The following is a 25114-nucleotide window of genomic DNA, read 5'->3' on the forward strand; positions in this document are numbered from 1 at the left end:
CCTGTCCCCACTTAGGCACGAAGCAATAGCAGAGGGAAAGCTTCCAGGCCACCAAAGGCAGCATGTTTACTTCAGTGACACTGCCGGCAGCCTCAAGAGTGCCTTATCGGATCCTGTGAAGGAGAGGAACAGAGGGAGGGGGAGGAGGGTGTTATTAGAGAAATGCTGAACTGTGGGGATAGAGAGGGGGAAAAAAACAAAAGAGACCACAAGAAGGGAGAAATGGAAGAAGAAAAAATGCTAGACTGTGAGAAAGAGGGGAAGGGAAGGAGGGGAGAAAGACAAAGGAGGAGAGAGAGGGAAGAGATGATGCATAGGGATGGGAATAAGAGAGAAGATGAGAAAGATGCCAGATTGTGGGAAAGAGAGGGGAAGGGAAGTAGGGGAGAAAGACAGAGGAGGAGAAAGAGAGAGGAGATGATGCATAGGGATGGGAATAAGAGAAGAAAGAGGGAGGAGATGGTACACATGGATGGAGGGGAGGAGAGGGGAAGGGCAGATAGAGGGAGGAGATGGTGCACACAGATAGATGGGGAGGGAAGACATGGAACAGGAGATAAGATTTGAGAAGAAGCAGAAAAAATGAAGAAAGTTTAATATTAAAAGTTAATGCCAAAGATGAATGTAGGGCAGAAAGTGAAGGAGAGAAAAACAGGAAATGGATAAAAAGGCCTTGGAAACACAGTTAAGAGCACAAACAGAAGTTCAACAAGAGTCTGGGAAAAGAGGATTAAAAAAATAAAATCACCAAACAAAGGTCGTAAAAATTATTTTATTTTCAAATTAGTGATTGAAATATGACAGTTTTGAGAATTTACATCCGCTGTATATATTTTGTACTGTTCAGGAAGAAATGCATTAGTTTCTATTTCTCTGGTGTTGTACTACATGCAGAGTCTGGCATCTTAGTGTTTCGTTTGTGCATATTAGGACTTTTAGTTTGTGGTCCTGTATTTGTATAGCATTTAACTGTGTTCTGCATGTGTGACCAAGGCCAGGTGTTCTGATAGGAATGAATGTTGAGAAGTGCCATACGGTGTGCTTTGTGTGGTTTAATTTTGTGATTAACTATTATGTATTGTTAATACAATTGAGTGTATATATGAAAAATGGCATTACAATTAGTACTATTATTATGGGGGTGGGGTCTGGGGCGGAGCTTGGGCAGGATCTGGGGCAAAGCCTGGGCACCCCCAATCATTTTGAAAAGTTGGTTCCTATGGTTCTTTTAGCAGCTTTATGTTCAGTTATTTAGACCTCTGCTTCAGATTCAGTTCATGCAAAAGCAACTTGAGGAAGCTCAGCTACTGTGACTGGACACAAGTGGGATTTGAGTTCTAATGAGCCTTGCTAAGGCAACCAGAGTTAATTTGGGTTTGTTATAACAAAGGTGTGATGACTTATGCAATCTGTCTTTTTCATCCTTAACTTTTTCCAATATTTCTACAATTGTTTTTTCATGCTGAAAATGTAGTATATGTTGAGCAGGTCAATAAAGAAAAAGTATTTTGGGAGAAAATCAACTAAAAATATAGATCTTCATATCAGCAATTGTTCACATAGGAAGATATATTTATTATAATGAGTTGGGGGATTTAGAGAAATTATCAATTTTGCTCACTTAAAACATGACCACCACGTTATACTGGCAACAGATATCACAAGAAACGGTACTTATCTTGTATGATCTTATAGATTGAAGACGAGACGGGGGATGTGAGTGCAGAGTTCCACCACCACAACAAATTGCCAGTATCTGTGGTTTTTCCTGGCAGGTTGTTGTGGTGGTGGAACTCTGCACTCACATCCCCCATCTGGTCATCAATCTATAAGATCATACAAGGTAAGTACCTTTTCTTGTGATATCTGTTGGAACACCCTACCCTACAATTCCGGCACCTATCTTTCCTGGAGACGTGAGTCTCTATACAGCGCTGTCGCGTGATTGACACGCAATTGGCAGCCTCCGATATTGACGCCATATAGAGAATCCAGGCCTTAGTAAGTAAAATGTTGAAATACAACTACTGGATATTGGTTCAATAACGATTTCATAATGAATGTGACTATTGGGCAGACTGGATGAACCATGCAGGTCTTTATCTGCCGCTATTTACTATTCTGTCATTCTGTCATCCATTTACTTACCCTATAACAAAACATGAGATAGCTGTTCCAAGAAAAGCATATGCCAAGATAGACCCAAGGTTTCTGAAGAAATGTCTCTAAAGAGAGAAAACACAGCATATTACAGCTAGCTAGCCTGAAATGAGGCCATCGCTACACTATTATCCTAAGCAACTCTCTTCTACTGAAAGAAAAACTGGTAGCCTCCAGAAAATGAGTCAAAGTGGAGAAAAAAAAAAGATCTCAATCTTTCAGGGGAAATAACAAACGGCACACAGCCATGTCAAAGTACGCCCACTGGCATCACAGGTCAAAAAAAAACTCCACTGTTTTTTTATATATTCTAGGTCTACCAGCTTATTTATCAGTAGGTTAATCTTGTGTACTGTATTCCATTCAAACAGCCAGCCAGCAAAAAATTTGTAGGTACCACAATAAAGCCACATTATATAGCCAAAGGAAACAGTTTCATAATCAAGCATCTACAATCAATCTACAAGCTATCTAACTATCCCCCCCTTTTTATAAAACCGTAGCGGGTTATTAGTACCAGCCGCGGCAATAACAACTCCAACATCATAGGAATTCTATGAGCATTGGAGCTGTTACCGCCGCGACGGTCACTAAAAACCACACTATGGTTTTGTAAAAGGGGGGGTATATGTGTATGAGACATATATAAGCTATTAATTCAGTGTAACTGTACTATGTTTACATTTTCAAAGAAAAGCCTAAGTGTCTCACCATAAACAAAAGGCTAATTTTTTGTAGGACATCTAGGTTAGAGGACATCTAGGTTAGAAAAAAAGAGGCATCTGCAGTGTCTCAGGTATTTTACAAAATGTTCACAGAATGTAGATCCTTTTATAAAATAGCAAAAGGACCCACTGGAGTAAATGTTTACTTTGCAGCATGACCAGTGAGAATATCCATTTTATACGTCCTACTGTACTTTGAGGTACTACTGAAGGATGCGGGCCAAATCCAAACAATAAGAACTAAGGCATAAAATGACTTGGGTGTTTGTATAGCTATGTGACAATTTTGCAGCCTATGCATGTAAATGTCAACATTTACACATGTCAGTGGTAGATTTTAGAAAACCGATGTACTGGATTAGCCAATTAAGAACCCAAGATGAATAACCATATTTCAAAAATGTAGACACTATTTTATAGACCAAGAGATTAGAGAATGACACAGTGACTGTTATCCACGGCTAGCCGCCCCATGGAGCGGTGAATGGCCTTGTCCTCGCAAGTAAAGAGTCTTCCACGAATTGCCTCCCTTTCCACCCCTCCCAGTCAACAGCCCTCCTCGCGATCGTGCATTCAGCAGTGCCCTCTCACAATCGCAGGTGCAGCAGCAGCCACCCCCCCCATAGTGAGTCCAGCAGCCCCATCCCTCGGGTCCAACAGCCACTCTTGCACTCTCGAGATCTCTGGCAGCAAAACCCCCCCCAAAAACCATAAAAAACTCTCCTGGGTCAGCCCTTCACGCCTTTCAGGGCGGGCCTATCACCCTCTTAGAAGATCCTGCACACTGGGCTGCTCCAACCGGAACCTTCTTGCCGATTCCCTCCTTCTGATATAACTTCCAGCTGGACTTGGCGGCAAGAAGGTATCCTGCTAGAGCTGGTGTTAGACATATCTAGGGACTGCAAAGCCCAGCCTGTGCTTCTTAGCTTCCAGCTGGCTTAGGGCTCTCTCTGACCAGAGGGTAGTTGCCCTAGTTACACTCTTCCTGCCATGTGACCGATGTATTCTGTTAGCTTGATTCTGCACTAATTTGATGGTCAGTCTAGAAGAGGTATGCAGGCAGATTGATAGGCTTAAAAACGATAAATCCCCAGGACCGGACGGCATCCATCCGAGGGTAATCAAGGAACTGAAAGGGGTTATAGCTGAACTGCTCCAACTAATAGCCAATCTGTCGATCAAATCAGGAAGGATTCCGGAAAACTGGAAAGTGGCAAATGTTACGCAAATGAGATTTAACATGGAAAAGTGTAAGGTGATGCATTTCGGTAACAAAAATCTTATATACGAATACAAGATGTCCGTTGCAGTACTCAGAGAGACCCCCCAGGAAAGAGACTTAGGAGTACTGGAAGACAAGTCAATGAAGCTGTCCGCGCAATGAGCAGCAGCAGGAAAAAGGGCAAACAAAATGCTAGGAATGATTAAGAAGGGGATTACGAATAGATCCGAGAAGGTTATCATGCCGCTGTACCGGGCCATGGTACGCTCCCATCTGGAATACTGCATCCAGCACTGGTCGCCATACATGAAGAAGGACACGGTACTACTCGAAAGGGTCCAGAGAAGAGCAACTAAAATGGTTAAGGGGCTGGAGGAGTTGCCATACAGTGAGAGATTAGAGAAACTGGGCCTCTTCTCCCTTGAAAAGAGGAGACAGAGGGGACATGATCGAAACATTCAAGATAATGAAGGGAATAGACTTAGTAGATAAAGACAGGTTGTTTACCCTCTCTAAGGTAGAGAGAACAAGAGGGCACTCTCTAAAGTTAAATGGGGATAGATACCATATAAACATAAGGAAGTTCTTCTTCACCCAGAATGAGTAGAAACCTGGAACGCTCTTCTGGAGGCTGTTATAGGGGAAAACACCCTCCAGGGATTCAAGACAAAGTTAGACAATTTCCTGCTGAACCAGAACATACGCAGGTGAGGCTAGACTCAATTAGGGCACTGGTCTTTGACCTGAGGGCTGCTGCGGGAGCGGACTGCTGGGCACGATGGATCACTGGTCTGACCCAGCAGCGGCAATTCTTATGTTCTTTCAGTTTTCTCGATAGTGGAGGGGATATTTTTGAGAGGGAGGAGAGGGGACACAGAGGATTTGTTGATCCTTGCTCTGTATTATTTGTGATTTATAAAATGACAATTGTACAGAATATTGTTTCTTTTTATACATTAATAAGAAAAGTTCAGTATAAAACTATTCGAGGCTTGTGCAGATGGATCAGATGGTTTGCAGGGACAGGGACTGAGCTGGTGGGGACGGGGACAAATTTTTTCCCTGTGTCATTCTCTACAAGAGATTAAACTCAATTAGTTCTCTCAATTGATGTGAACCCCATGCCCAAATGAGCACTTAATTGACACCTATATCAGCTTCAGAGCAGGTTCAAATGGTGATGTCCACATGTATTTCTGTCATTAAAAAAATTGAAAATACACACTCCAAATATTCCCAAAAACACGCCTCTTCCAAAATACACAGCTCATGGATTTTACATATTTAAATGGCAGATTTATAAAACTAATTTACAAGCTATTTATATTGCATAAGTGGCACAAGGCTTCTAAAATAACCTTCATAATCTATAATCTTGTTGAAACAAAAGCTAGCTGAAGGATCAGGGTCTTACTTGAATATTATTGAGAGCCTAAAGGTATTACAGGTCCCTGATTTAATCGCTCACAATGTGTAAAATAAAATCTATATAGAATGTAACCACAAAAGTGATATTACAAGCTAAAAGTGTGGAGGTGCTCAGATGACAAGGCCTGGCAGCAGAAAGCAGGTACTCATTTGAATTTGTGCATCCTTTCCACCACTACAGAAATATGTATATTTTGCTGAAATGCAGAAATTTGAATCACAGAGGTTCACCCTTCAAAAGTGAAATAAGATGCATTGCAAATACATACCTTCAATGGAAGAGACTCACCTACTATAGATAGAAAGAACTTTTTGTGCATAGGGCAGGGTACCTACAAAATCTTAAAAACCAGAAAGTGAAAAGAAAAAATAAATCTGTGTGACGTACCCGTTTCAGGCTGTACCCAGCATAAAAAATAATAGGAGGCAGCAGAATGTTGAAAAACACTTCCGGGTCAAAAGTTACCTAGAAATAAATGACATTATTTAAAAATCTCGTAGTTAACTGACACCAGGAGCCAATCAAAGCAATTTTTTGTTTCTTTCAAGCATACAGGCTGTCAAGCAGCAATGCTACAGGTTAAGAGACCAGAGAGCCACCAACATGAGATTTGGTCCCCACACCGGGACAGATAGGGATAAATGACTGAGTAGCTGAATGTTAACTGCAGAAACAATTAATAAGCAGTATATAAATAAATAAATTTGTAACTATATTACCTCTTACCAAGAAGTGTTTTATGATTCACATTTTCTGGTTATCATTACAATACTTTCTGACCCTATTAATATTCAGAGAAGAAATACACCTTACCTTCCGCAGCATATCATTATCCTGGACATTATTGAGCGACTGCGGACGAATTTCCCCCTTCAAAGAATACTCATATAATTTATCACTGACATTTATTAAAAGCGTGGCAGGACTTGTCTGCAGTTTGCAAGTCAAGGTCACATTGGTGATATCACCGGGAACGTGAATGCCATACCGAAGGACAACACCAACCAAAAGACCTGAAAAGACAAAAAAAATAAAAATAAAAAGGCTAGAAATCGCCTAGAATATTCTTCCTCGTTTCATACATTACAAGTATCAGTTCCTACTTGCTCCTGAAGGTGGCAACTGTATATCTAACAATTCACAATGGCAGCAAAGTATAGGCCCACACCCTCACCACAGTTGTATAGAAATGCCCAGACCATGGTTTAACCTCATCTGCTTTAGTTTCATGTATTTTTTTTTTTTTTGTTCCTAGTTGCTCGCTTTTGGGGCTTTATTTATTTTGTCCTTTTCTACTCAGTTTTGCTTGCCTTCTTAATATCTCTTTTTCCATTCACTCCAGTGATAAGAAAGAGCTGTGGAGGGTGCGAAGTGGCAAATTTTCCCACCTTAATCATAACCATCATCTTCCTGAACTAATAAAAATCAATCACAACCTGCAAAGATCTCAGCTTCTATAAATCTGGACCAATCACTAATGTAGCTTGCAAAGACAGAAAGTTGTAGGTAAGTAACATACTTGTAAGGTTTTAACTCGTACTATGCTCTCCCTATTCCTCATAATGCCACCACATATGAGCTACAATATCTTGGGCAATCTTTTTTTGCCATATTGTACAATTTTATACACAGGCACTATTCTGGACCGAACACAAATGTGGAAAGCAAGGCAGAAAATTAACAATGCCCACCCTGCTACAGAAACAGATCATGGAAAGACTGCAAGTTTATGGTGGAACACCAAACTTACAAATGGAAAGCACAGGTTTAAAGCACAGTCATTTAAAAAGAAAGCAAATTCCTTGGGGCATTTTATTTTTTAAAAAAGCAATAATTTGCAGAGTAAATGGGCAGAATATATTGTCAATTTTATGCAAACCAAAAATGCCTCAAAGTAAAGTGACATTGAGCCAGATGCTCTAAAATCACTGTTAAAATCCCGTGGGTTGCGATGATGCCGGTAAATTGTCCGATTTGAAAACAGCAATCGATGTTCAAACAACTTTATATGCAAGAGTTTTGTCGAGATCCACCGTAATCCCATCCGATCAGTTGTAGGAGAAAAGTGACTGACACATGTGCAAAATAGCTACATCACAGCGACGCACAAGCATCAATCTTAGGCATGCCTTGTTGAAGCACTTCATTGGCACACATCATAAGAGAGGCAGAGAACCAACAACAAACTATGCAAATGTGAAAATGCAAGATATACTTTTTTCTACACTGCTTCGGCAGGGCATAATGCAATCGGCATCCCAGACCAGACGGCGTATGCCTTTAACAAACGCACATGAGATGCACCTTAGGCAAGCCTTTTAACACATGCGCTCTTTAACATACAAACATATTATATGGACCCCAATCCCATAAAAAGTATTTTCATAAACTTCCACATGCAATCAGTGGCCCAGACCTGCCAATATACGCTTCTAACACACATTTTATCGATACGGCATCTCCTGACCTGTTGCTAATTTTGGATAATTAAAGGCCAGCGCTTCATTTTATGTATTATCTGGGTTTCGGTCGGCATGCTCATTTTAATATTGATGAGCTTGTTATAATCCATTTACATACGATTATCAAAGGCTGCTACAAACCATGGAAAAGACCATGATTAGCCATTTTGGGCATCGGTTACTGAAATAATTTGACGCCAAGCCAGTTAAAACTGGTTTAGTGTCGATCATTCAAAGCACAGTGAGTTTTGAGCATATGGACCATTGTTTTCTTACTCCAGCTACCTCTTACACTTAAGCACAGAACACCACATTTGTGGCTGTGTTATTTAACTGTTAGGAATGAAGTCAGTGAGCTTTATTTCTGGAGAAAGTATATTTGCTCACCTATAATAGGTGCTTTCTGTAGACAGCAGAATACATCGGGCACATAAGTTGACAATGTCACTGCATGTTGCCAGGACAGAGCTGCTCATCCAGAACTGAATGTAAAATCTAACGCTCAATCCTTCCCGTACATAGTCTCCTTAGTCCCTCAGTTTTCAAAGTTCAATAATCAAGGTAACTCTTCAGGAAGTGAAAGGGACTGTGGCCAGGATTCTCAAAAACCCGTGTTAAAAAGCAATGGTCTGCTAACGCAGCCATTTTGATACCAAATCTAAAAACCAGAGACATTCTTAAAAAAATTACGCATGCAAATAAGATCGGCGGACAGCAGCAAAGATTTCCTACATTTGCATGGGCCTGATGGGCACATGCACAGAAAAACACTGTAAAAAAAAAAACAAACACACACTCTCCTGCTGCACTATTGGACAAATGGAAGGGAGAGGAGGGAAGAAGCAACGCTGACTTTTTCAGTTGTGCATAAAACATTCCTTTCTCTCCAAAAAACTACTATAATTCAGGTAAATCTTGTAATTTGTTTTTAATGTAAAATTTATGAAGACCCACAGCCAGACAAGGGTATCATACATGCGCTCATGAAAAAACATTGGCTTTTAAAAAGCGCACATGAAACATGCCTGTCTCTCTCAAAAACCTCAAGTGTGATTTTACTACCCTTCACTTTAAAATATACAGTCAAACCTTGGTTTGTGAGCATAATTTGTTCCAGAAGCATGCTTGTAATCCAAAGCACTCATATATCAAAGCAAATTTCCTCATAGGAAATAATGGAAACTCAGACGATTCATTCCACAACCCAAAAACTTGAATACAGTATTATACGTACTCGTATTGCAAGACCTCGCTCATTTAGAACAGTCACTACACTCCTGCAGCGTCAGAGAAGAACCATCAACTCAGTTGTGATGTGTGTATACTGTATGTACTTGATATACAAGCAACATCTTGCAATACAAGTTAAAATTTAATCAAATGTTTTGCTTGTCACACTTGCAAACCAAGTTACTTGCAATCCAAGGTTTTACTGTATTAGATACACATTTTTTCTCCATTAGCCACAATCAAAACAAAAGTGCTGGCACTGTAACGGCACCCCCAGACCAGCCACTGCTTTTTGTTGCCAAAAACAGACGCCACTCTTCAAAAATGCCTCAGTGATTTTTAAGAATCCACCGGAGGGCTCATTTCAATGTTAGAGAGCCCATTTGCATTACATTGTTGGAGACTGCTAGAAACCTTGCTAAAGGCAGAGATAATTCATTTTGATAATCCGCCACTAAAATGCATGCTGGCTAAACCGACGGAAAACAGTTTAGCGATGGCGTTAAAGTTTTGAAAATCTTGCCCTGTGTGCTTGATTAATCCTGCTGTTTACAGAAACCTTACAGGAGAACGATGTTGCTTTTCGATTGGCGAGCAAGCCTGAGTTGGGCACACAAGTTGGCGACTCCCAAACTCATCTCTTTATATTTATTGTCTATTATCCAGGAGCAGGTTACACATTTAAAAAGTACAGGGTGCCCACAAGAACACTCCTTGATTACAAAACCAAAATTTATTGGAATATTCTTTCACCTTTGAGGCTACAGTTTCAAAAACTCATAAAGTTTCACATGGTATCTGTTGATTAAATGAAAAATTTCAAAATTATGCTAAATGACATAATGGTGCTGGTGTGCTGCAGGGGTGCCATTATCCTTGGGAGCAGTGTGATGCAGCTTATAAAGGTGAAAGTGCAGGTGACTGTGTAAGATCTTGCTAACTGTGCTTTTTGGGACTTCTATTTGCTATCATCTTATTTATAAATATATTCCAATAAGTTTTGATTTTGTAACCAGTGTTCTTCCTAGCGTTCCGCCCGGCTAATTTAGGTGAGCACCCATCTGTCATCTACAAGGTGCCACTGCTCAACATTTTTTTTTAAAACCCTCTCACCGGCTTGGGGATTCAATTCGCTACAGGCTAAGGCAGGAGATGGGGCAGCGAGTCGAAGGGAGGGAGGGAAGCTTACAATTTGCTGCTCTTGCTTGATTCGTGCCTTCCTCACTGCCAAGTCCTGCCTATTTTGTTTCCACGAAAGCAGAAGCCGGCAGCGAGGAAGGCCTGAAGCAAGCAAGTTGTAAGGTTCTCTCCCTGCCTTCGACTCGATGCCCTAATCTCCCGCCTTAGCCTGTAGCAAATTGAACCCATGGTCTGGGGGCATGTGGCTGCGTGCTCACTCCCCATAGGTGTGTATAGGTGTGGTTCACCCTGCACGGGGAAAAGGCTGGACTAGTAGCAGCAGGTGCTGCTGCCGCCACTTCCTCCTTCTCCCCAGCCACCTCTAAGTGAGTTTTGGGCTGGTTCTGTGCACGGCCCCCACCTCTGAGGTGGCACTGCTCTCTCCTCTCTCTGCCGCTTCCCCTCATTATATTTTGTTTATGATGTTGGCTTCTCTTGTACTTTTCCTTGAATAGGTTGGTAATGTGGTGAAGTAGCCCTATATTGCAGGCTAGAAACTACCAGGCCTGGCATGTCACCAGAAAAAAAATCCAATTCAATTCTTAGTCTTGTATACCGGGTCATCCCGACTATGGGGCTCGATCAGGTTCACACAAAGTTATTGAAAGGACAGGAAAGCAAATAATTGGACAAGAAAGTCATTAATTGCAATCCCTTATTTATCATTTAAAGCTTTCTGAAATAGGTAGATTATTATCTACCGAAAGATTATCAGAGAAGGAAAAAGTCTAATTTCTGTAGGAAGATCATTCCAGATTTTTACAAAAGAAAAAGCCAAAGAATGATAGATCCGCAAAGGCAGGACCCGAAGCAAGCAAGAGCAACAAGTTGTAAGCTTCCCTCCCTCCTTTCGACTCCCTCGCTGCCCTATCTCCCGCCTTAGACTGTAGTGAGTTTTGAATGCTGCACTGCCAACGAGTGTGCGAAACAGGGAAGGGGGAGGAGGAAGAGAAATGCTGCTGCACCCAATTGGGGGGAAAGAGGAAAGGAGGGAGAAGGAAGACCAGGGAGAGGAGAGGAAAGAGAGATGCCAAGATCATGGGAGAGAGGGAAAGGAAATACCAGACCATGGAGGGAGAGGAAAGGAGACTGATGTCAGACCAGGGGAAAGGCAGGAAGGAGGGAGGAAAAGAAATGAAGGAGAGATGCCAGATAATGGAGGAGAGGAGACAGATGCCAGGGCATGGGGGAAGGAAGGGGAATTAAGGAGACAAATGCAAGACCAGAAGGAAAGGAAGGAGAAGAGGTGCCAGAGTAAGGAGGGAGAGAGATGGGGCATGGGGTAGAGATGCTAGACCATCAGGTTGAGTGGGAAGACAGGAAGGAAAGGAGAAGAGAGAGATGCCGGAGCATAGGGGAGGGGGTGAAGCTGAAATGAATCATGTACAAAGGAGAGAAAGGGCACAGGATATACAGTTTATTGAAGGGACATAGAAAGAGGGAAGATGCCATATGGAAGAGAGAGAGAGTGGATAGTGGATGGAAGGGTAGAGAGAGAAAGGGCAGAGGCTGGGTGGAAGGGGCAAAGAGAGAGGGCAGATGTTGCATGGAAGGGAGAGAGGACAAACGCGCAGAAACGACAAAAGGTAGAAAGAATTTTTTTGTTGCTTTACGTAGAATCAAGCAGTATTGTAACTGTATTGATAAAAGTTTATAAATAGGAAATGGAAATAAAGCAATTTTTTTGGGACTAAAACCCTTTGCTCAGGCCAGGACAAGATACCATAACAGCAGTATACTGTAATATTTTGAAGAAAGATTTGGCCTCTGAAAGCAAATTGAAAAATGGATTAGTCCAATAAAATGGTGTTTTCTTATTTCTCGTTATTTGTTTTATTTCTATTTGTTTCAAGTGGTGATTGTTATGTATCACTTTTTTCAAATTTACATCTACTGTCTTTATATTTTGCACACTATTAGGAGACATATGTCACTGTTTCTGTGGTGTTGCATTGTATGCAGAGTCTGTTTTTTTGGCGGTTCAGTTTTTTTGTCTACATATTTCTATTTTTAGTTTGTGATTATTTCATATTAGGCGAGTATGAAAAGGACATGGTTTTCTGGTAGCAAAGACTGTACAGGAATCTGGCTTGTTTAGTTTTATAATGTGTTTGTTGGTGTTCTAGTGCTCACTGCAGTGTTTAAGATGCTGCCTTTTCCTAGGTGCATCCTTGTGTGACTCATGGATTATTACTAAAAATATTTTTTTTATATTGAGGAGGGGGTTGTTAAAATGATCAGTACTGGCTGTCAAATATACTAATGATTTAATGACCCTATTCTAACCACCAAATTTCCCCATCCCACCCGGCTACTTTTTCATGCCACCCAGCTGGAAAAAATTTCTGGGGAGAACACTGGTAGCCATTTAAAATCAAGAAGTGTTTTTGTGGGCACCGTGCATAATAACAGCTGCAATATCACAGAGACAGAATGGCCAGTACGATCCACCCAAACACACTTTTTCTGTGTACTGATCTCATCAATAATGAGATGGAAATGTATAAAGAGGACAATGTAGCTGCTTTACAAATGATGTCCAATGAAGCAGGCTTCTGAAGAGCTACGGTATGTAATGACTGTTCTGCTAAGATTTCACTTTAGATGCGAGAGAAGGATTAGCTTGTTCACATCAGAAATGGATGCAAGATGGCAGCCAATTTGTTAAAGCTTATTTTGCGACTAGAATGCTAAGTCTTTTGGAATCAAAGGACACCAACAGCTGCATACTTGCACAGATATTTTTTTTTAAGTTCAAGAAGTTTTATTTAAAATTTTTCTGTTACAGAACATATAAGTATATTGGGCATCATAATAAACATATACAAATCAGATCAATAAAAATGAGTGACAAACAATGCTCTGGGAAAATTTGCATTATGAATAATAACTAGAAAAGAAGAAGGAAGGTAAGGAAGGTGAAGGTAAAGAAAAGCAAATAGAAAATGGACTAAGCAGAAAGACCCGAGTACAGTATCACAATGCACTGGTAACATCTGTATGTCAGTAAAGGAAGCATACTACAGTGTTACTACATACAGTCATTAGTTAGTTGGCAGTAGAGCCTGTAACATATTTTACAAATGCAGGACTAAACACAGAAGCCCAAAATAAAAATTGATATAATCTCCACCCCCTTAACAAAGCAATCTAAAGGCATTCAAAAATGTATAAACACATCAAAATGTGGTAATGAAAAACGTTCAAAATAAAAAGTGCACCCATGAAGCTGAAAACAACCTACACAAGCTCAAGATAACTAGGAACTGCAATTTATTTACCTACCCCAGGATCATTGGCTGTAAATATAAGTCCTTTTTGGACAGGATGCTAGCATTCCAAGCAAATAAACAACAATCCTGGTTAGGCAATTACATCAACGGACCCATGCAATCTTACAGCGCATTTTGAAAAGGAATTAAGACTGCACTATTTGACAAATTCATTTCTTAACTGAAGTCTCATAACAATACTTTTAATCTGCCTGTACTTTAGATAACATGTTGTACTTCTATTCTCAATACTTTGTACTTCGTTGATTGACCAGTTTCTCTTCTGTGTAAACCGCCTAGAAGTCATTTGATTGTTGGTGGTATAGAAGAATAAAATTATTATTATTATTATTATACCATCTTCTGTTTCTTTGTTTAGATATTTTGGTTTTATGAGAACTGCCGTCATCTGCATATCAGAAATGGAAGAATATCAAATTTTAAATAAACAAACTATTGTACATTCTGACCATGAGGTCCCTACCACTATCCTGGCGTCCAATCCGTGCCTGTAGGGGAAAACATCTAGCACCACCTGTGGTGGCAGAACAAAATGCATAGTGTATGCAAAACGTTTAGCACTGCCCTAGGGTGCAAAATGTTGACATATATTTTAAATTTTGCTCACACCTTTTTCAGCAGTAGCTCAAAATTTAATTTTATACTTGAAACAACAGCAGGTTAAGTGACATACTCAGTTCAAGAGGAATAACAGTGGGATTCAAACCAGGCACTCCTGGATGTCAAGCCCAGTGCTCTAACCGCTAAGCTACACCTCTACTCTATTCTGCACTGCAAAAACATTTTGCCCAAAGATCCAAATCTCTCTTTTCTCTCTTCTTTAGGAATAGCAGAAAGATGTGGCACAGACCTCTTGCTTTATTGAGAATAAGGGACCAAGGAGAAACACTGACTACTCTGGGGGAACTAATCCTATAGTATTTGGCTGTAAAAGAAGATTGGCTCTGATACAGGGTGTCCAGGTTAGGAGCTCTTGTCTGCGGGACCGCCAAAAGAGGAAGCAGCGCAGGCGCAGGGCTCCCAGAAGGGCCGGGACCGCCAAGAGGAAGCAGCAGGACACGGTAGGAGCTTCTACATGATGGGGGTGGGGGGGGTCGGGAGGCTGTGGGGGTGCGAGCGGTCCTTCAGGGTGGGTGTGCGGGTGGGAGTGCATGCGAGCGGTCCTTCGAGGTGGGGGTGCGTGCGAGCGGTCCTTCGGGGTGGGGGTGCGAGCGGTCCTGCGGGGGGGTGAGTCGGACGTCGGGGGGGGGCATCAGGCTTTCAGGGTGGGGACAGAACTTCAAGGGGGAGAGGAGAGTCGGGGCGGGCGAAAAGAGAGTCAGGGTGGCCAGAGGAGAGTCGGGGCAGGCAAAAGGAGAGTCGGGCGGCAACGGGAGAGTCGGGGTAGCATGCGCGGTATACGGGTGTGCGCGGTATACGAAACTTTTTTTACATATATTTAGGTTTCCCGCGCGCTATATCCATGTGCGCGTTTTACACGGGTGCGCGTTATCTACGTGAAAATACGGTAATCATTAGTGAAGATATGAAGACAGCCGATCAAGTGGAGAAAGCCTCATCCAAGGCTAGACAAATGCTGGGTTGCATCCGGAGAAGTTTGGTCAGCCGAAAGCCCGAGATGGTAATGCTGCTGTACAGGTCGATGGTGAGAAAACCAAAAAAACTCTGGAGTGATGATGTTCCTAAATGGACTTTATTTGAAAGTGTCAAAGTTCCAAAGGTACATTGAAATCATCCACATAAGAGTCTTAAAGGACCTAGTCCGCTAGGGATACAGGACCCTTTTATAGTGGGTCAATAAAAAGCAACAAGCAAAAAACAAAAGAATTCACCCCAAAATATCCACAAAGAAGAAAATCCAGAGAAAACCAAAAAAATTATGTGGAGTGACGATGTTCCTAAATGGACTTTATTTGAAAGTGTCAAAGTTCCAAAGGTACACTGAAATCCCATATGAAGAACATCTAGGTAAGTTGCAGCTATACTCTCTTGAGGAATGCAGAAAGAGGGGTGACATGATAGAGATGTTCAAATACATTACTGGCCGTATTGAGATGGAAGAAGACATCTTTTTTCTTACAGGACCTAGGGCGGCAAGAGGGCATCTGTTAAAAATCAGGGGCAGGAGATTTCATGGTGACACTAGGAAGTACTTCTTCACCGAAAGGGTGGTTGACTGTTGGAATGATCTTCCACTTCAGGTAGTTGAGGCCAATAATGTGATTGACTTTAAGAACAAATGGGATCAACATGTGGGTTCACTTCAGAGAAGAACTTAGGGGGGAGGGTTATTTGAGTGGGCAGACTTGTTGGGCCGAAGGCCCTTTTCTGCCGTCATATTCTATGTTTCTATGTTTAAGGAACAGCTCCATACAAATACATAGTAGTAGCTTATATGGATGATTTCCAATTCTTTTTGGAAAATTCTCAAGAATCTGTGCCAGCTATGCTAGACTTAATGTGTCAGTCAATTCACTATGTTTTCAAGATATAAAATTAAATCAAAGATTTTACCAAGAATTTCATTTTCAATGGTATAATTGTTTGCTGATTTTGACTTACAATGGAAAACTGCACATTTAAAATATCTTGGAACACTTATCAAAACCCTAGACTCAACAATGCAACTCATTATGAATAGAATTTTAGAGATTATGCAAACAACTACTCAACAATGCACACTACTTTATCACAGTGAACATGTTTGAAAGCAATTATATAACTAATTTCACAACATTCTTAGCACTCTATCTGACCTATACCTTAAATCCTTTTATTCTAGAATAGAATGGAAATGGTTAAATTTTTATGGAAGGACTAACTCTAGTTTTGCATACTCTTAAAGCATCAAAACAAAGAGGAAGTGTGAACTTTCCACATTTCTATTTCTATCTTGTTGCCTTTTTGTCCCATTATGCAGAGACCATAACACTGAATTACTTCTGTTATCTTTTTGTGAAGAAATTTGGATGGACTTTCATAAGGGGAAACATTACTTATTGGTATCCTTGGATGTGGCAGCTGATTTTGATATGGTCGATCATCAAGTACTTTTGTATAGATTGTGCTCTTTTGGGATTTCAGGAACTGTTTATAAATGGTTTCAATTGTTTCTCAGTGATAGAAGTTTTTGTGTAACCAATGGAATTGAACAAACTATTTTTTATCACGAATTGTGGAGTCTCTCAAGGCTCCTCTTTCACTCATGTTGTTTAACTTGTTCATAGCACCAATTAGTAAAGTGTTTCTGCAACTTGGGGTTTGGTACAGGATTTATGCTGATGACTTACAGTCTCTATTTGAGTTCCCTACTGATCATACTCAAGATTTTTGTTTGCTGTCATCTTATTTGGACTCAATTATGCAATGAATGGCCAGCTCCCATCAGGATTTTTATATGATGGGGTATCAATTAAGATACAGCGGGAGATTAAGAGTTTAGGTGTTCGATTAGACTCCTCTTTACAATTTTGTGGCCATATTGCATTGGTAGTGAAGATAGTGTTTTTTTAAAGATCCGTATGGTATCAAAATTACGGGATATGCTCTCTCCATCTAATTTTCGCCAAGTCATGCAGTGTTTTGTTTTACTTCACTTAGATTACTGCAACTCTCTTTTGTGTGGTCTCTCAAAGAAATCTCCGAGAGCACTACCGGTGGCTCAGAATGCCGCAACAAGGGTAATTGGCGGTGGTACGCCCCATTATGCGCATGTCTCTCCTTTGCTTGCTGAGCTTCACTGGCTTCCAGTAGAATGGAGAAACCAATTTAAGATCTTAACTTTAATGTATAAAGCTTAGAATCATTCTTCACCAAAAGTGGCGACTTCACTATTAGAGCCATATATGTTTTCCCATTCTCCGAGATCTCAATCTAAGAATGTGTTGGTTGTTCCCTCTCTTCGCGTCATAACTAAGGCAAATATTTGATCCTGTGTTTTTAATGTTATGGGCCCCCAATTGTGGAATTCACTTCCTGAATCGGTTCGTTGTGTTCCTACATTTGTAAATTTTTGAAAAAGTTTGAAAGCCTATTTTTTTTAGCAAGGCCTTTTACCATATTTCATAAGACAGTTTTAATACTATTGCTTAATGTGTTTAGGGCTGAAGAAATAGCATGTATAATTGTTTGTATGTTATGATTTATGTACATCTGTAACCCCCATGGAACTTTGGACATAAAGGATATAAATGTTTTAAATAAAGTCGACGACATACTGGATCTTAAGCCTTCCTGGCAATAAATGGAACAAGATTTTATACACCCAGTCCCTACTGACCAAATAGCCACTAAGTGTAAAATTAAATGGATCATTCTACACAATGGCTTAAATACAGCCAAGCCTCATTATAGTATAATTCCAACATAAAAATATGGCATCGAACAATAACACAGCCTTTGAAACAGCAAAAAAGAATCTGGACATTGGCTCTTATTGTACAAAGAGATTACCGTATTTTCGCGGATATAACGCGCGCGTTATACGCGATTTTACCTACCGCGCATACCCCTCGCGCATTATATGCCTGAGCGCGGTATAGAAAAGTTTTTAAACATAGTTCCCACCCCGCCCGACGCCCGATTCACCCCCCCAGCAGGACCGCTCGCACCCCCACCCCGAACGACCGCTCGCACGCGCTCCCACCCGCACCCGCATCCACGATCGGAGCAAGAGGGAGCCCAAGCCCTCTTGCCCGGCCGACTCCCCGACGTCCGATACATCCCCCCCCCCCCCGAAGGACCGCCAACTTCCCGACAATATCGGGCCAGGAGGGAGCCCAAACCCTCCTGGCCACGGCGACCCCCTACCCCCACCCCGCACTACATTACGGGCAGGAGGGATCCCAGGCCCTCCTGCCCTCGACGCAAACCCCCCTCCCTCCAACGACCGCCCCCCCCAAGAACCTCCGACCGCCCCCCCAGCCGACCCGCGACCCCCCTGGCCGACCCCCACGACCCCCCCACCCCCCTTCCCCGTACCTTTGGAAGTTGGCCGGACAGACGGGAGCCAAACCCGCCTGTCCGGCAGGCAGCCAACGAAGGAATGAGGCCGGATTGGCCCATCCGTCCTAAAGCTCCGCCTACTGGTGGGGCCTAAGGCGCGTGGGCCAATCAGAATAGGCCCTGGAGCCTTAGGTCCCACCTGGGGGCGCGGCCTGAGACACATGGTCGGGTTTGGCCCATGTGCCTCAGGCCGCGCCCCCAGGTGGGACCTAAGGCTCCAGGGCCTATTCTGATTGGCCCACGCGCCTTAGGCCCCACCAGTAGGCGGAGCTTTAGGACGGATGGGCCAATCCGGCCTCATTCCTTCGTTGGCTGCCTGCCGGACAGGCGGGTTTGGCTCCCGTCTGTCCGGCCAACTTCCAAAGGTACGGGGAAGGGGGGTGGGGGGGTCGTGGGGGTCGACCAGGGGGGTCGCGGGTCGGCTGGGGGACGGGCGGAGGTTCTTGGGGGGGGGCGGTCGTTGGGGGGGGGGGGGGGGTTTGCGTCGAGGGCAGGAGGGCCTGGGATCCCTCCTGCCCGTAATGTAGTGCGGGGTGGGGTTAGGGGGTCGCCGTGGCCAGGAGGGTTTGGGCTCCCTCCTGGCCCGATATTGTTGGGGAGTCGGCGGTCCTTCGGGGTGAGGGTGCGAGTGGTCCTGCCGGGGGGGGGATGTATCGGACGTCGGGGGGGGGCATCAGGCTTTCAGGATGGGGACAGACCTTCAAGGGGGGACAGGACTTCAAGGGGGGACAGTGCACGGAAGTCAGGGGGGGTGAACGGAGAGTCGGGACAGCGCACGGAAAGTCAGGGCGGGCGAAAGGAGCGTCGGGCATCATGCGCGTTATATGCCTGAGCGCGGTATAGAAAAGTTTTGGTACATATCATCGTGATTTCTGCGCGCTATACCCCTGTGCGCGTTTTACACAGGTGCGCGTTATATCCGCGAAAATACGGTAACTATTATCTTTTCTGAATCTACAAAGATGACATGAGGTTAACAGTAATGTTTAAAGTGATGCAACTTAATTAAGGCAATATTAAACACTATTACATTACATTACATTAGTGATTTTTATTCCGCTTGTACCTTGCGGTTCAAAGCGGATTACATAAGAAGAGAACTGGACATTTCCAGGAGGGTACATGACATTGGAGAATACAGATTGAGGATATAGACTTAATAACAGAATGATGGTAAAGACTTAATAACATCGGAAGATGTTTTGAACAGCAGTGTTATGATTTTTGGGGGGATGAGGTGAGGGAGATTAGGTAGATTGTATATACAATCCTTCAGTATTACAAATTTGTCAAAGGCTTGGAAGAAGTTTCATTAAAGGCTGGAAATAGTCTTACTGTTAAATTTAATTGGCATCTGTTCTGAAAAAAAGTGAATTGTCCAACACAATCTGCTAAGTAGGTACAATACCTTTACTTTCTCACACATAAAGCTATTTGGATTCCATAAAAACTGTGGGGAGCAGGCCTAATTATGAGCAACTAACAAATGTTAACATTGTGGTTTACTAAAGGGAACTCTGATTCACATGATTTATGAACATCCTCAGATACAATCTTTTTGGACTCTGATGTGCAAAGAAATGCAACAAATCTTTAAAACAAATACAGTCATTTTTCATTCCTTAAGATTAAACAAGACTTTTACAGATACTAGCTAAGTCTACTCGATTTATTAATTACAGTGGCAATAAAGATGGTCTGTGTCAACTGGAAGAATGCTTCTCTATTGTCTAATCAGTTTTGGTGGAATACTGCTTGCCAAAATTTCTAAAATTCAAGAAATATCTTTTGGGAGGCAATTTCATTATTTATTTTAAACATTTATCTCACCTAACACTAAGGATCCCTATTACAAAGCCATGCTAAAATGTGGCCTGTGCTATGATTAGTGCATGTTTTTCCCACACGCTGAAGCCACATTTAGCACAATAATATCTGTGACCCAAGGATAGCAAGGACAGATCAAAAATAAGTGGTTGTGTTTTAGGTCAAATTCACACCACAAGCTGTGAGTGTACCTCAGGGGGTAAGGAAAGACATCTTGAGGTGGATACCAAATAAAATGTCCATTTACAACATTGAATTGCTGGCTTAATCAAGTACTGACAATGAAAGAGACTATGTTGCAACGAAAATTACAAAACTACTCTTCGCTGATTGTCCAGCTCCTCTTATTGTAAACCGCCTTGAACTACTACGGCTTTGGCGGTATATAAGAATAAAATTATTATTATCAGTGATGCTAGTATATGATAATGAAAGAGTGTAACCTGCACGGACTGGCAGACTTGATGGACCAAGTGGGCCTTTATATGCCATCATATACCATGTTACTAGCTAGCGGCCATCGCTGAATATCTGACGGTATTTTAGATGCTACAATAAATTTTTTAAAAGAAATGTCAACAACTGAGTTTAAAGAAATCTTGAGAGTACCTGAATGGAACACTGCTTGAGCTACCACTGAAAAAAAAAATGAGCAAAGTCCAAATACTGCAAATAAATAACAGAGTTCAGAAAGGCAATCCCCAATTTCTCTTTATAAACTCTTCCAAGTACATTTATGAGCGCTCCAAAACAAAAAGAAAACAGTCAAATATCTCAAATAGATTAGAGTGAGCCCTTAATTATATCTATTTTGTAGGCGTTATAGATTCATGCACTAACCATGTGCTAGTTAGCAGGCGGTAATGTAGCTAGACCACCCAGATTAGCGCTGGGCACGCCTACTCTCCACCCTGAAACACACCCACCAAAATCTACCAAATACCCACTGTTTCCAACAGTGCACCACATCAATAACTCTTATGCCTGCAGGTGGCATCTATATGATAGTACAGTAGGTTTTTGGTGGGTTTTAGTAGGCTTACCTTCCACCATAAGTGTAGTAGTTAAGAGTGGGCTCCCTTTCCCTGAAGTCTACTGCACTGATCACCAGGCTACTCCAGACTAGAGTCTGACATAGTGTCTTTTACCCGCGGATAGCCGCAGGTATCCCGCCGAAACAGTGACAAAAAAAATGGTCACTGCGAGTACAGGGACAAGGCCATTCACCGCGGAGCAGAGAAAGACCTCGTCTCCACAGTTAAGTGAGTGAGCATGTTAAGTCACTGAGCGCACAGTCCAGCAGCCCCCTCCCTCCCCCCATCCGTCCGGGCATCTCCCTCCCTTCCCCTCATGGCGATTTCTACAAGGCTATGAATTCTACTGCAGCTGGAGCCTTGAAGTCACGTCGCGTGTGACTGCTGGAAAGGTCTCCTCTCAAGCAATTTCCTGTTTCCGGTTGTGTCAGAGGAGACCTTTCCAGCAGCCATATGCGACGCGACTTCAAGGCTCCAGCTGCAATAGAATGCATAGCCTTGCAGAAATCACCACGAAGGTAAGGGGGAGGGAGATGCACAGACATCTGGCAGGAGGGAGCTGCTGGACCACGCAAAGAATGCTGGGGGTATGAAGAGAAGACGCTAATGCAGCTTGAAGGGAAATGGGGAAGAAAGAGTGGGGAGAAAACGCTGGGAAAGAGCCTAGATTAAGAATATTTGTTTTTCGTAAGAAAGATCACTCTGCTTCAGTGCATCCAGTACATAGATTTCAATAGTCATATGGTTCATAAATTTCTTTGGTTCCTCCACCTTTTCTGTCCCTCTCTTCCAACCAAGCACAGCATGGCTACCCTGATTCTTCTCCACCCCCATCCCCATGATACAAGAGCACTGCATTACATATTGCAGTCAATAAACTGAAAATAAAATGCCTTTTCTACCGTTGTTGTTCAGGAGGTTTTAAAAATCGAATCATACTGATCGTTTTTCTGCTTTCTTCTTGTCTATCTTGTAACTCTTTTTCCAGGTTCTCCTCTTCATTTTGCTTATCTTCTTGTTCCTCTTGTCTTTGTTACTTACTTCCTTAATTTGTTTCTGGCTTATATTTTTCTCTTTCATCTCATTTTCTCTTCTGTGCCTTTATAACTGTCTGTCCCTTTCATGCCCACCTCTACATTTCTATCTTTTTCTTGCTGTTCTTCATCTTTTCACATCTCATTCCTTAAAAGTTCTCCCTCACACAATACTGTCACTGTGTGCCACATCTATTTCCCCAACTAAACCCTTTGTCTCGCTATCACTAGGTATCATTTTCCCCTTTTGACTCTTCCCTATCAATCTCCCCTGCCTTGTCTCCGTACCTCCCCACCCACCTTCCCGATCCCATCCACTTTGGATAACTCCTAATTAAAGAACAATCTTCTTCTCTCTAAGTTTGCAGGGACAGGACGGTGATAGGGACCGAGCTCGCTGGGACGGGATGGTGACAGGGACGGGACGGTGATGGAGACCAGTTCGTGGGGACAGGACGGTGACAAACTTTTTTCCCCTTTTCATTCTCTACTCCAGACACCTGCTTGCTATTCTACTGGGACTAGGTAACATCTGCAGCTGGCTTACAGGCAGGTATGTTCTGTTTCATGTACATCTTTGGGGAGGGTGGGTCAGTGACAACTGGAGGAGTTATGCCTGCATCCCTTCAGTGGTCATCTTAGTCAGTTTGGGCACCTTTTTGACACTTACAATGAACCAAAGATGACCTACTTAAGCTTGTAACAGTGTATTTGTAACTTTGACCTAACTGTATTAATAACTGTAATGATCTACTTGTACTAGCAACTCTATTGAATATCCATGTCAAACTGTCCATTGTAACTTCCTGGGTAACTGACCCAACCTCTTGTAATGTAATCTGACCTTGAACTGAATAGGTAAAGGCAGAATAGAAAACCTGATTAATTAGCCCCAAACGTCCCAATTGTGCTCTGAATGTATTCAAAAATGTTTGATTATGGTAGAAAAACATCCAGTTCATAACCCCACCCTAGTCCCATCCACACAATGCCTCTAAAATGCCCCCTTTAGATTTAGACAAACTGCAGATGAACAGCATAGATATCTGGTTAGAAAATAGGTTTTGAAAATAGTAAAATGGAAGGATTTTACAAGAAAAATGTTAATCTGCCCCTTTATGGACGTCTTTCTTTTTTTGAAATTAGTCCCATTGTATCAGTTTGCAATGCTAAATTGAACATAATGGTGACTATAGACAGAACTAGACAACTGTGGAAAAGGGAGGTTTATTCTTCCTCGGAAATCATGGAGCAAGCTCCTAAAGCAAACAGAATCAGGCTTCAAAATTCACCACTCCTACAGGTTTGCTTACATCCTGGCCTGTCTGTTGCTCCCACACAAATTCCGTATCCTAACAGAAAATAAATCTCAGCAACAGCAATGCTCAAATATACTACTACTACACACACAACCACCTGATTAGGGAGCCTCAGAATGAATAACCACTCAGCAAACAAGAGCTAAAGAAAAAGAGACCGAAACATGTTCTAATCAAAAACAAACAGAGGACAAACCTATGGTTTCTCTCAACTCATGCCCATAAAAGCTCTCTGGAAACACTAGTGCCTTGAGTTTGAAAGGCCACGGATAGAGAGGGCTTTTTTTTTTTTCAAGCTTTTTCTCTTTCTCTCCGATCTAGTCAACCATCCCCCACACGCCCCCACCCCTTCACCGCTATCATGATTTCCTGCTGCACCATCTGAAAGTCGCAAGATTTCAAACAGCTGCCACCCGGGAAGGGGGGGTGGGGAAGAGAATCAGGACAAGGACTAGAAGGGTTTTGGCCCTCAGACCACTGTTTACTGCATAGTCACGGCGCTCTTCACCACCTGCCACACCGGACCGCGCAGCCCCGAAACAAAACCACCCAAGGCGTCGCTCGGGCCACTGACCGTAGATCATGGCCAGGCCGGTCTCGTGCAGGAAGCGGAACCGGCGATGCTTGAAGAGCCAGATGGTGAGGATGGTGAGCGTGAGCAGCAGGATGAAGATCAGCAGGTTGGCGCTGTCCTGCCTGTGGTAGGCTTCCGCCCGCTTCTCCGTCACGATCTCCTCCATGGCGCTGTCCTCGGCCCCGCAGACACGCAGAAGCGACAGGCACACGGCGTAGCAAAAGAGCGGCGACCGGCCGCCGGCCCTCACCAGCCTCCCGCCCGGCGCCATCGTTCCAGCGCCTCTTCCTGTTCCCGAGGAATGCTGGGAAGGAGGGCGCGAGGTGCGCGGCCCCGCCCCCCTTTCTTCCAGCTGCCCTCGGGTGAAGTTCACGCTGTGCTCTTCCTCACTTTTGCTTTAATTTTAGAGAGGTGAAGTTTAGGAAGCTATGATCAAAAAAACAAAGATACTCTATGCCAGGGGTGCCCACACTTTTTGGGCTTGCGAGCTACTTTTAAAATGACCAAGTCAAAATGATCTACCAACAATAAAAATGCTAAACATATATATATATATATATACACACCGAGTGTACTTTGTATTTATGTTCAAATATTTTTTTATTATACAGCTCCCCTCCTC

General features: G+C 42.7%; 1 protein-coding gene across 1 annotated transcript in view; it reads right to left on the minus strand.

Moving 5' to 3' along the window:
* The window catches only part of SLC9A6 (solute carrier family 9 member A6), a 95873-nt gene extending 71014 nt beyond the window's left edge, over window positions 1-24859 (minus strand). The window contains exons 1-4 of the mRNA XM_033945742.1: window positions 24493-24859; window positions 6350-6549; window positions 5924-6001; window positions 2149-2225 (exon numbers count right to left, since the gene is read on the minus strand). Of these exons, the coding sequence (XP_033801633.1) occupies window positions 2149-2225; window positions 5924-6001; window positions 6350-6549; window positions 24493-24763 (626 nt within the window). The 5' untranslated portion in view covers window positions 24764-24859. The remainder of the gene's footprint in view (window positions 1-2148; window positions 2226-5923; window positions 6002-6349; window positions 6550-24492) is intronic.
* Between the last annotated feature and the right edge of the window lie 255 nt (window positions 24860-25114).

Source organism: Geotrypetes seraphini, chromosome 5 (genome assembly GCF_902459505.1).
Source record: "Geotrypetes seraphini chromosome 5, aGeoSer1.1, whole genome shotgun sequence".
Classification (NCBI taxonomy): Eukaryota; Metazoa; Chordata; class Amphibia; order Gymnophiona; family Dermophiidae; genus Geotrypetes; species Geotrypetes seraphini.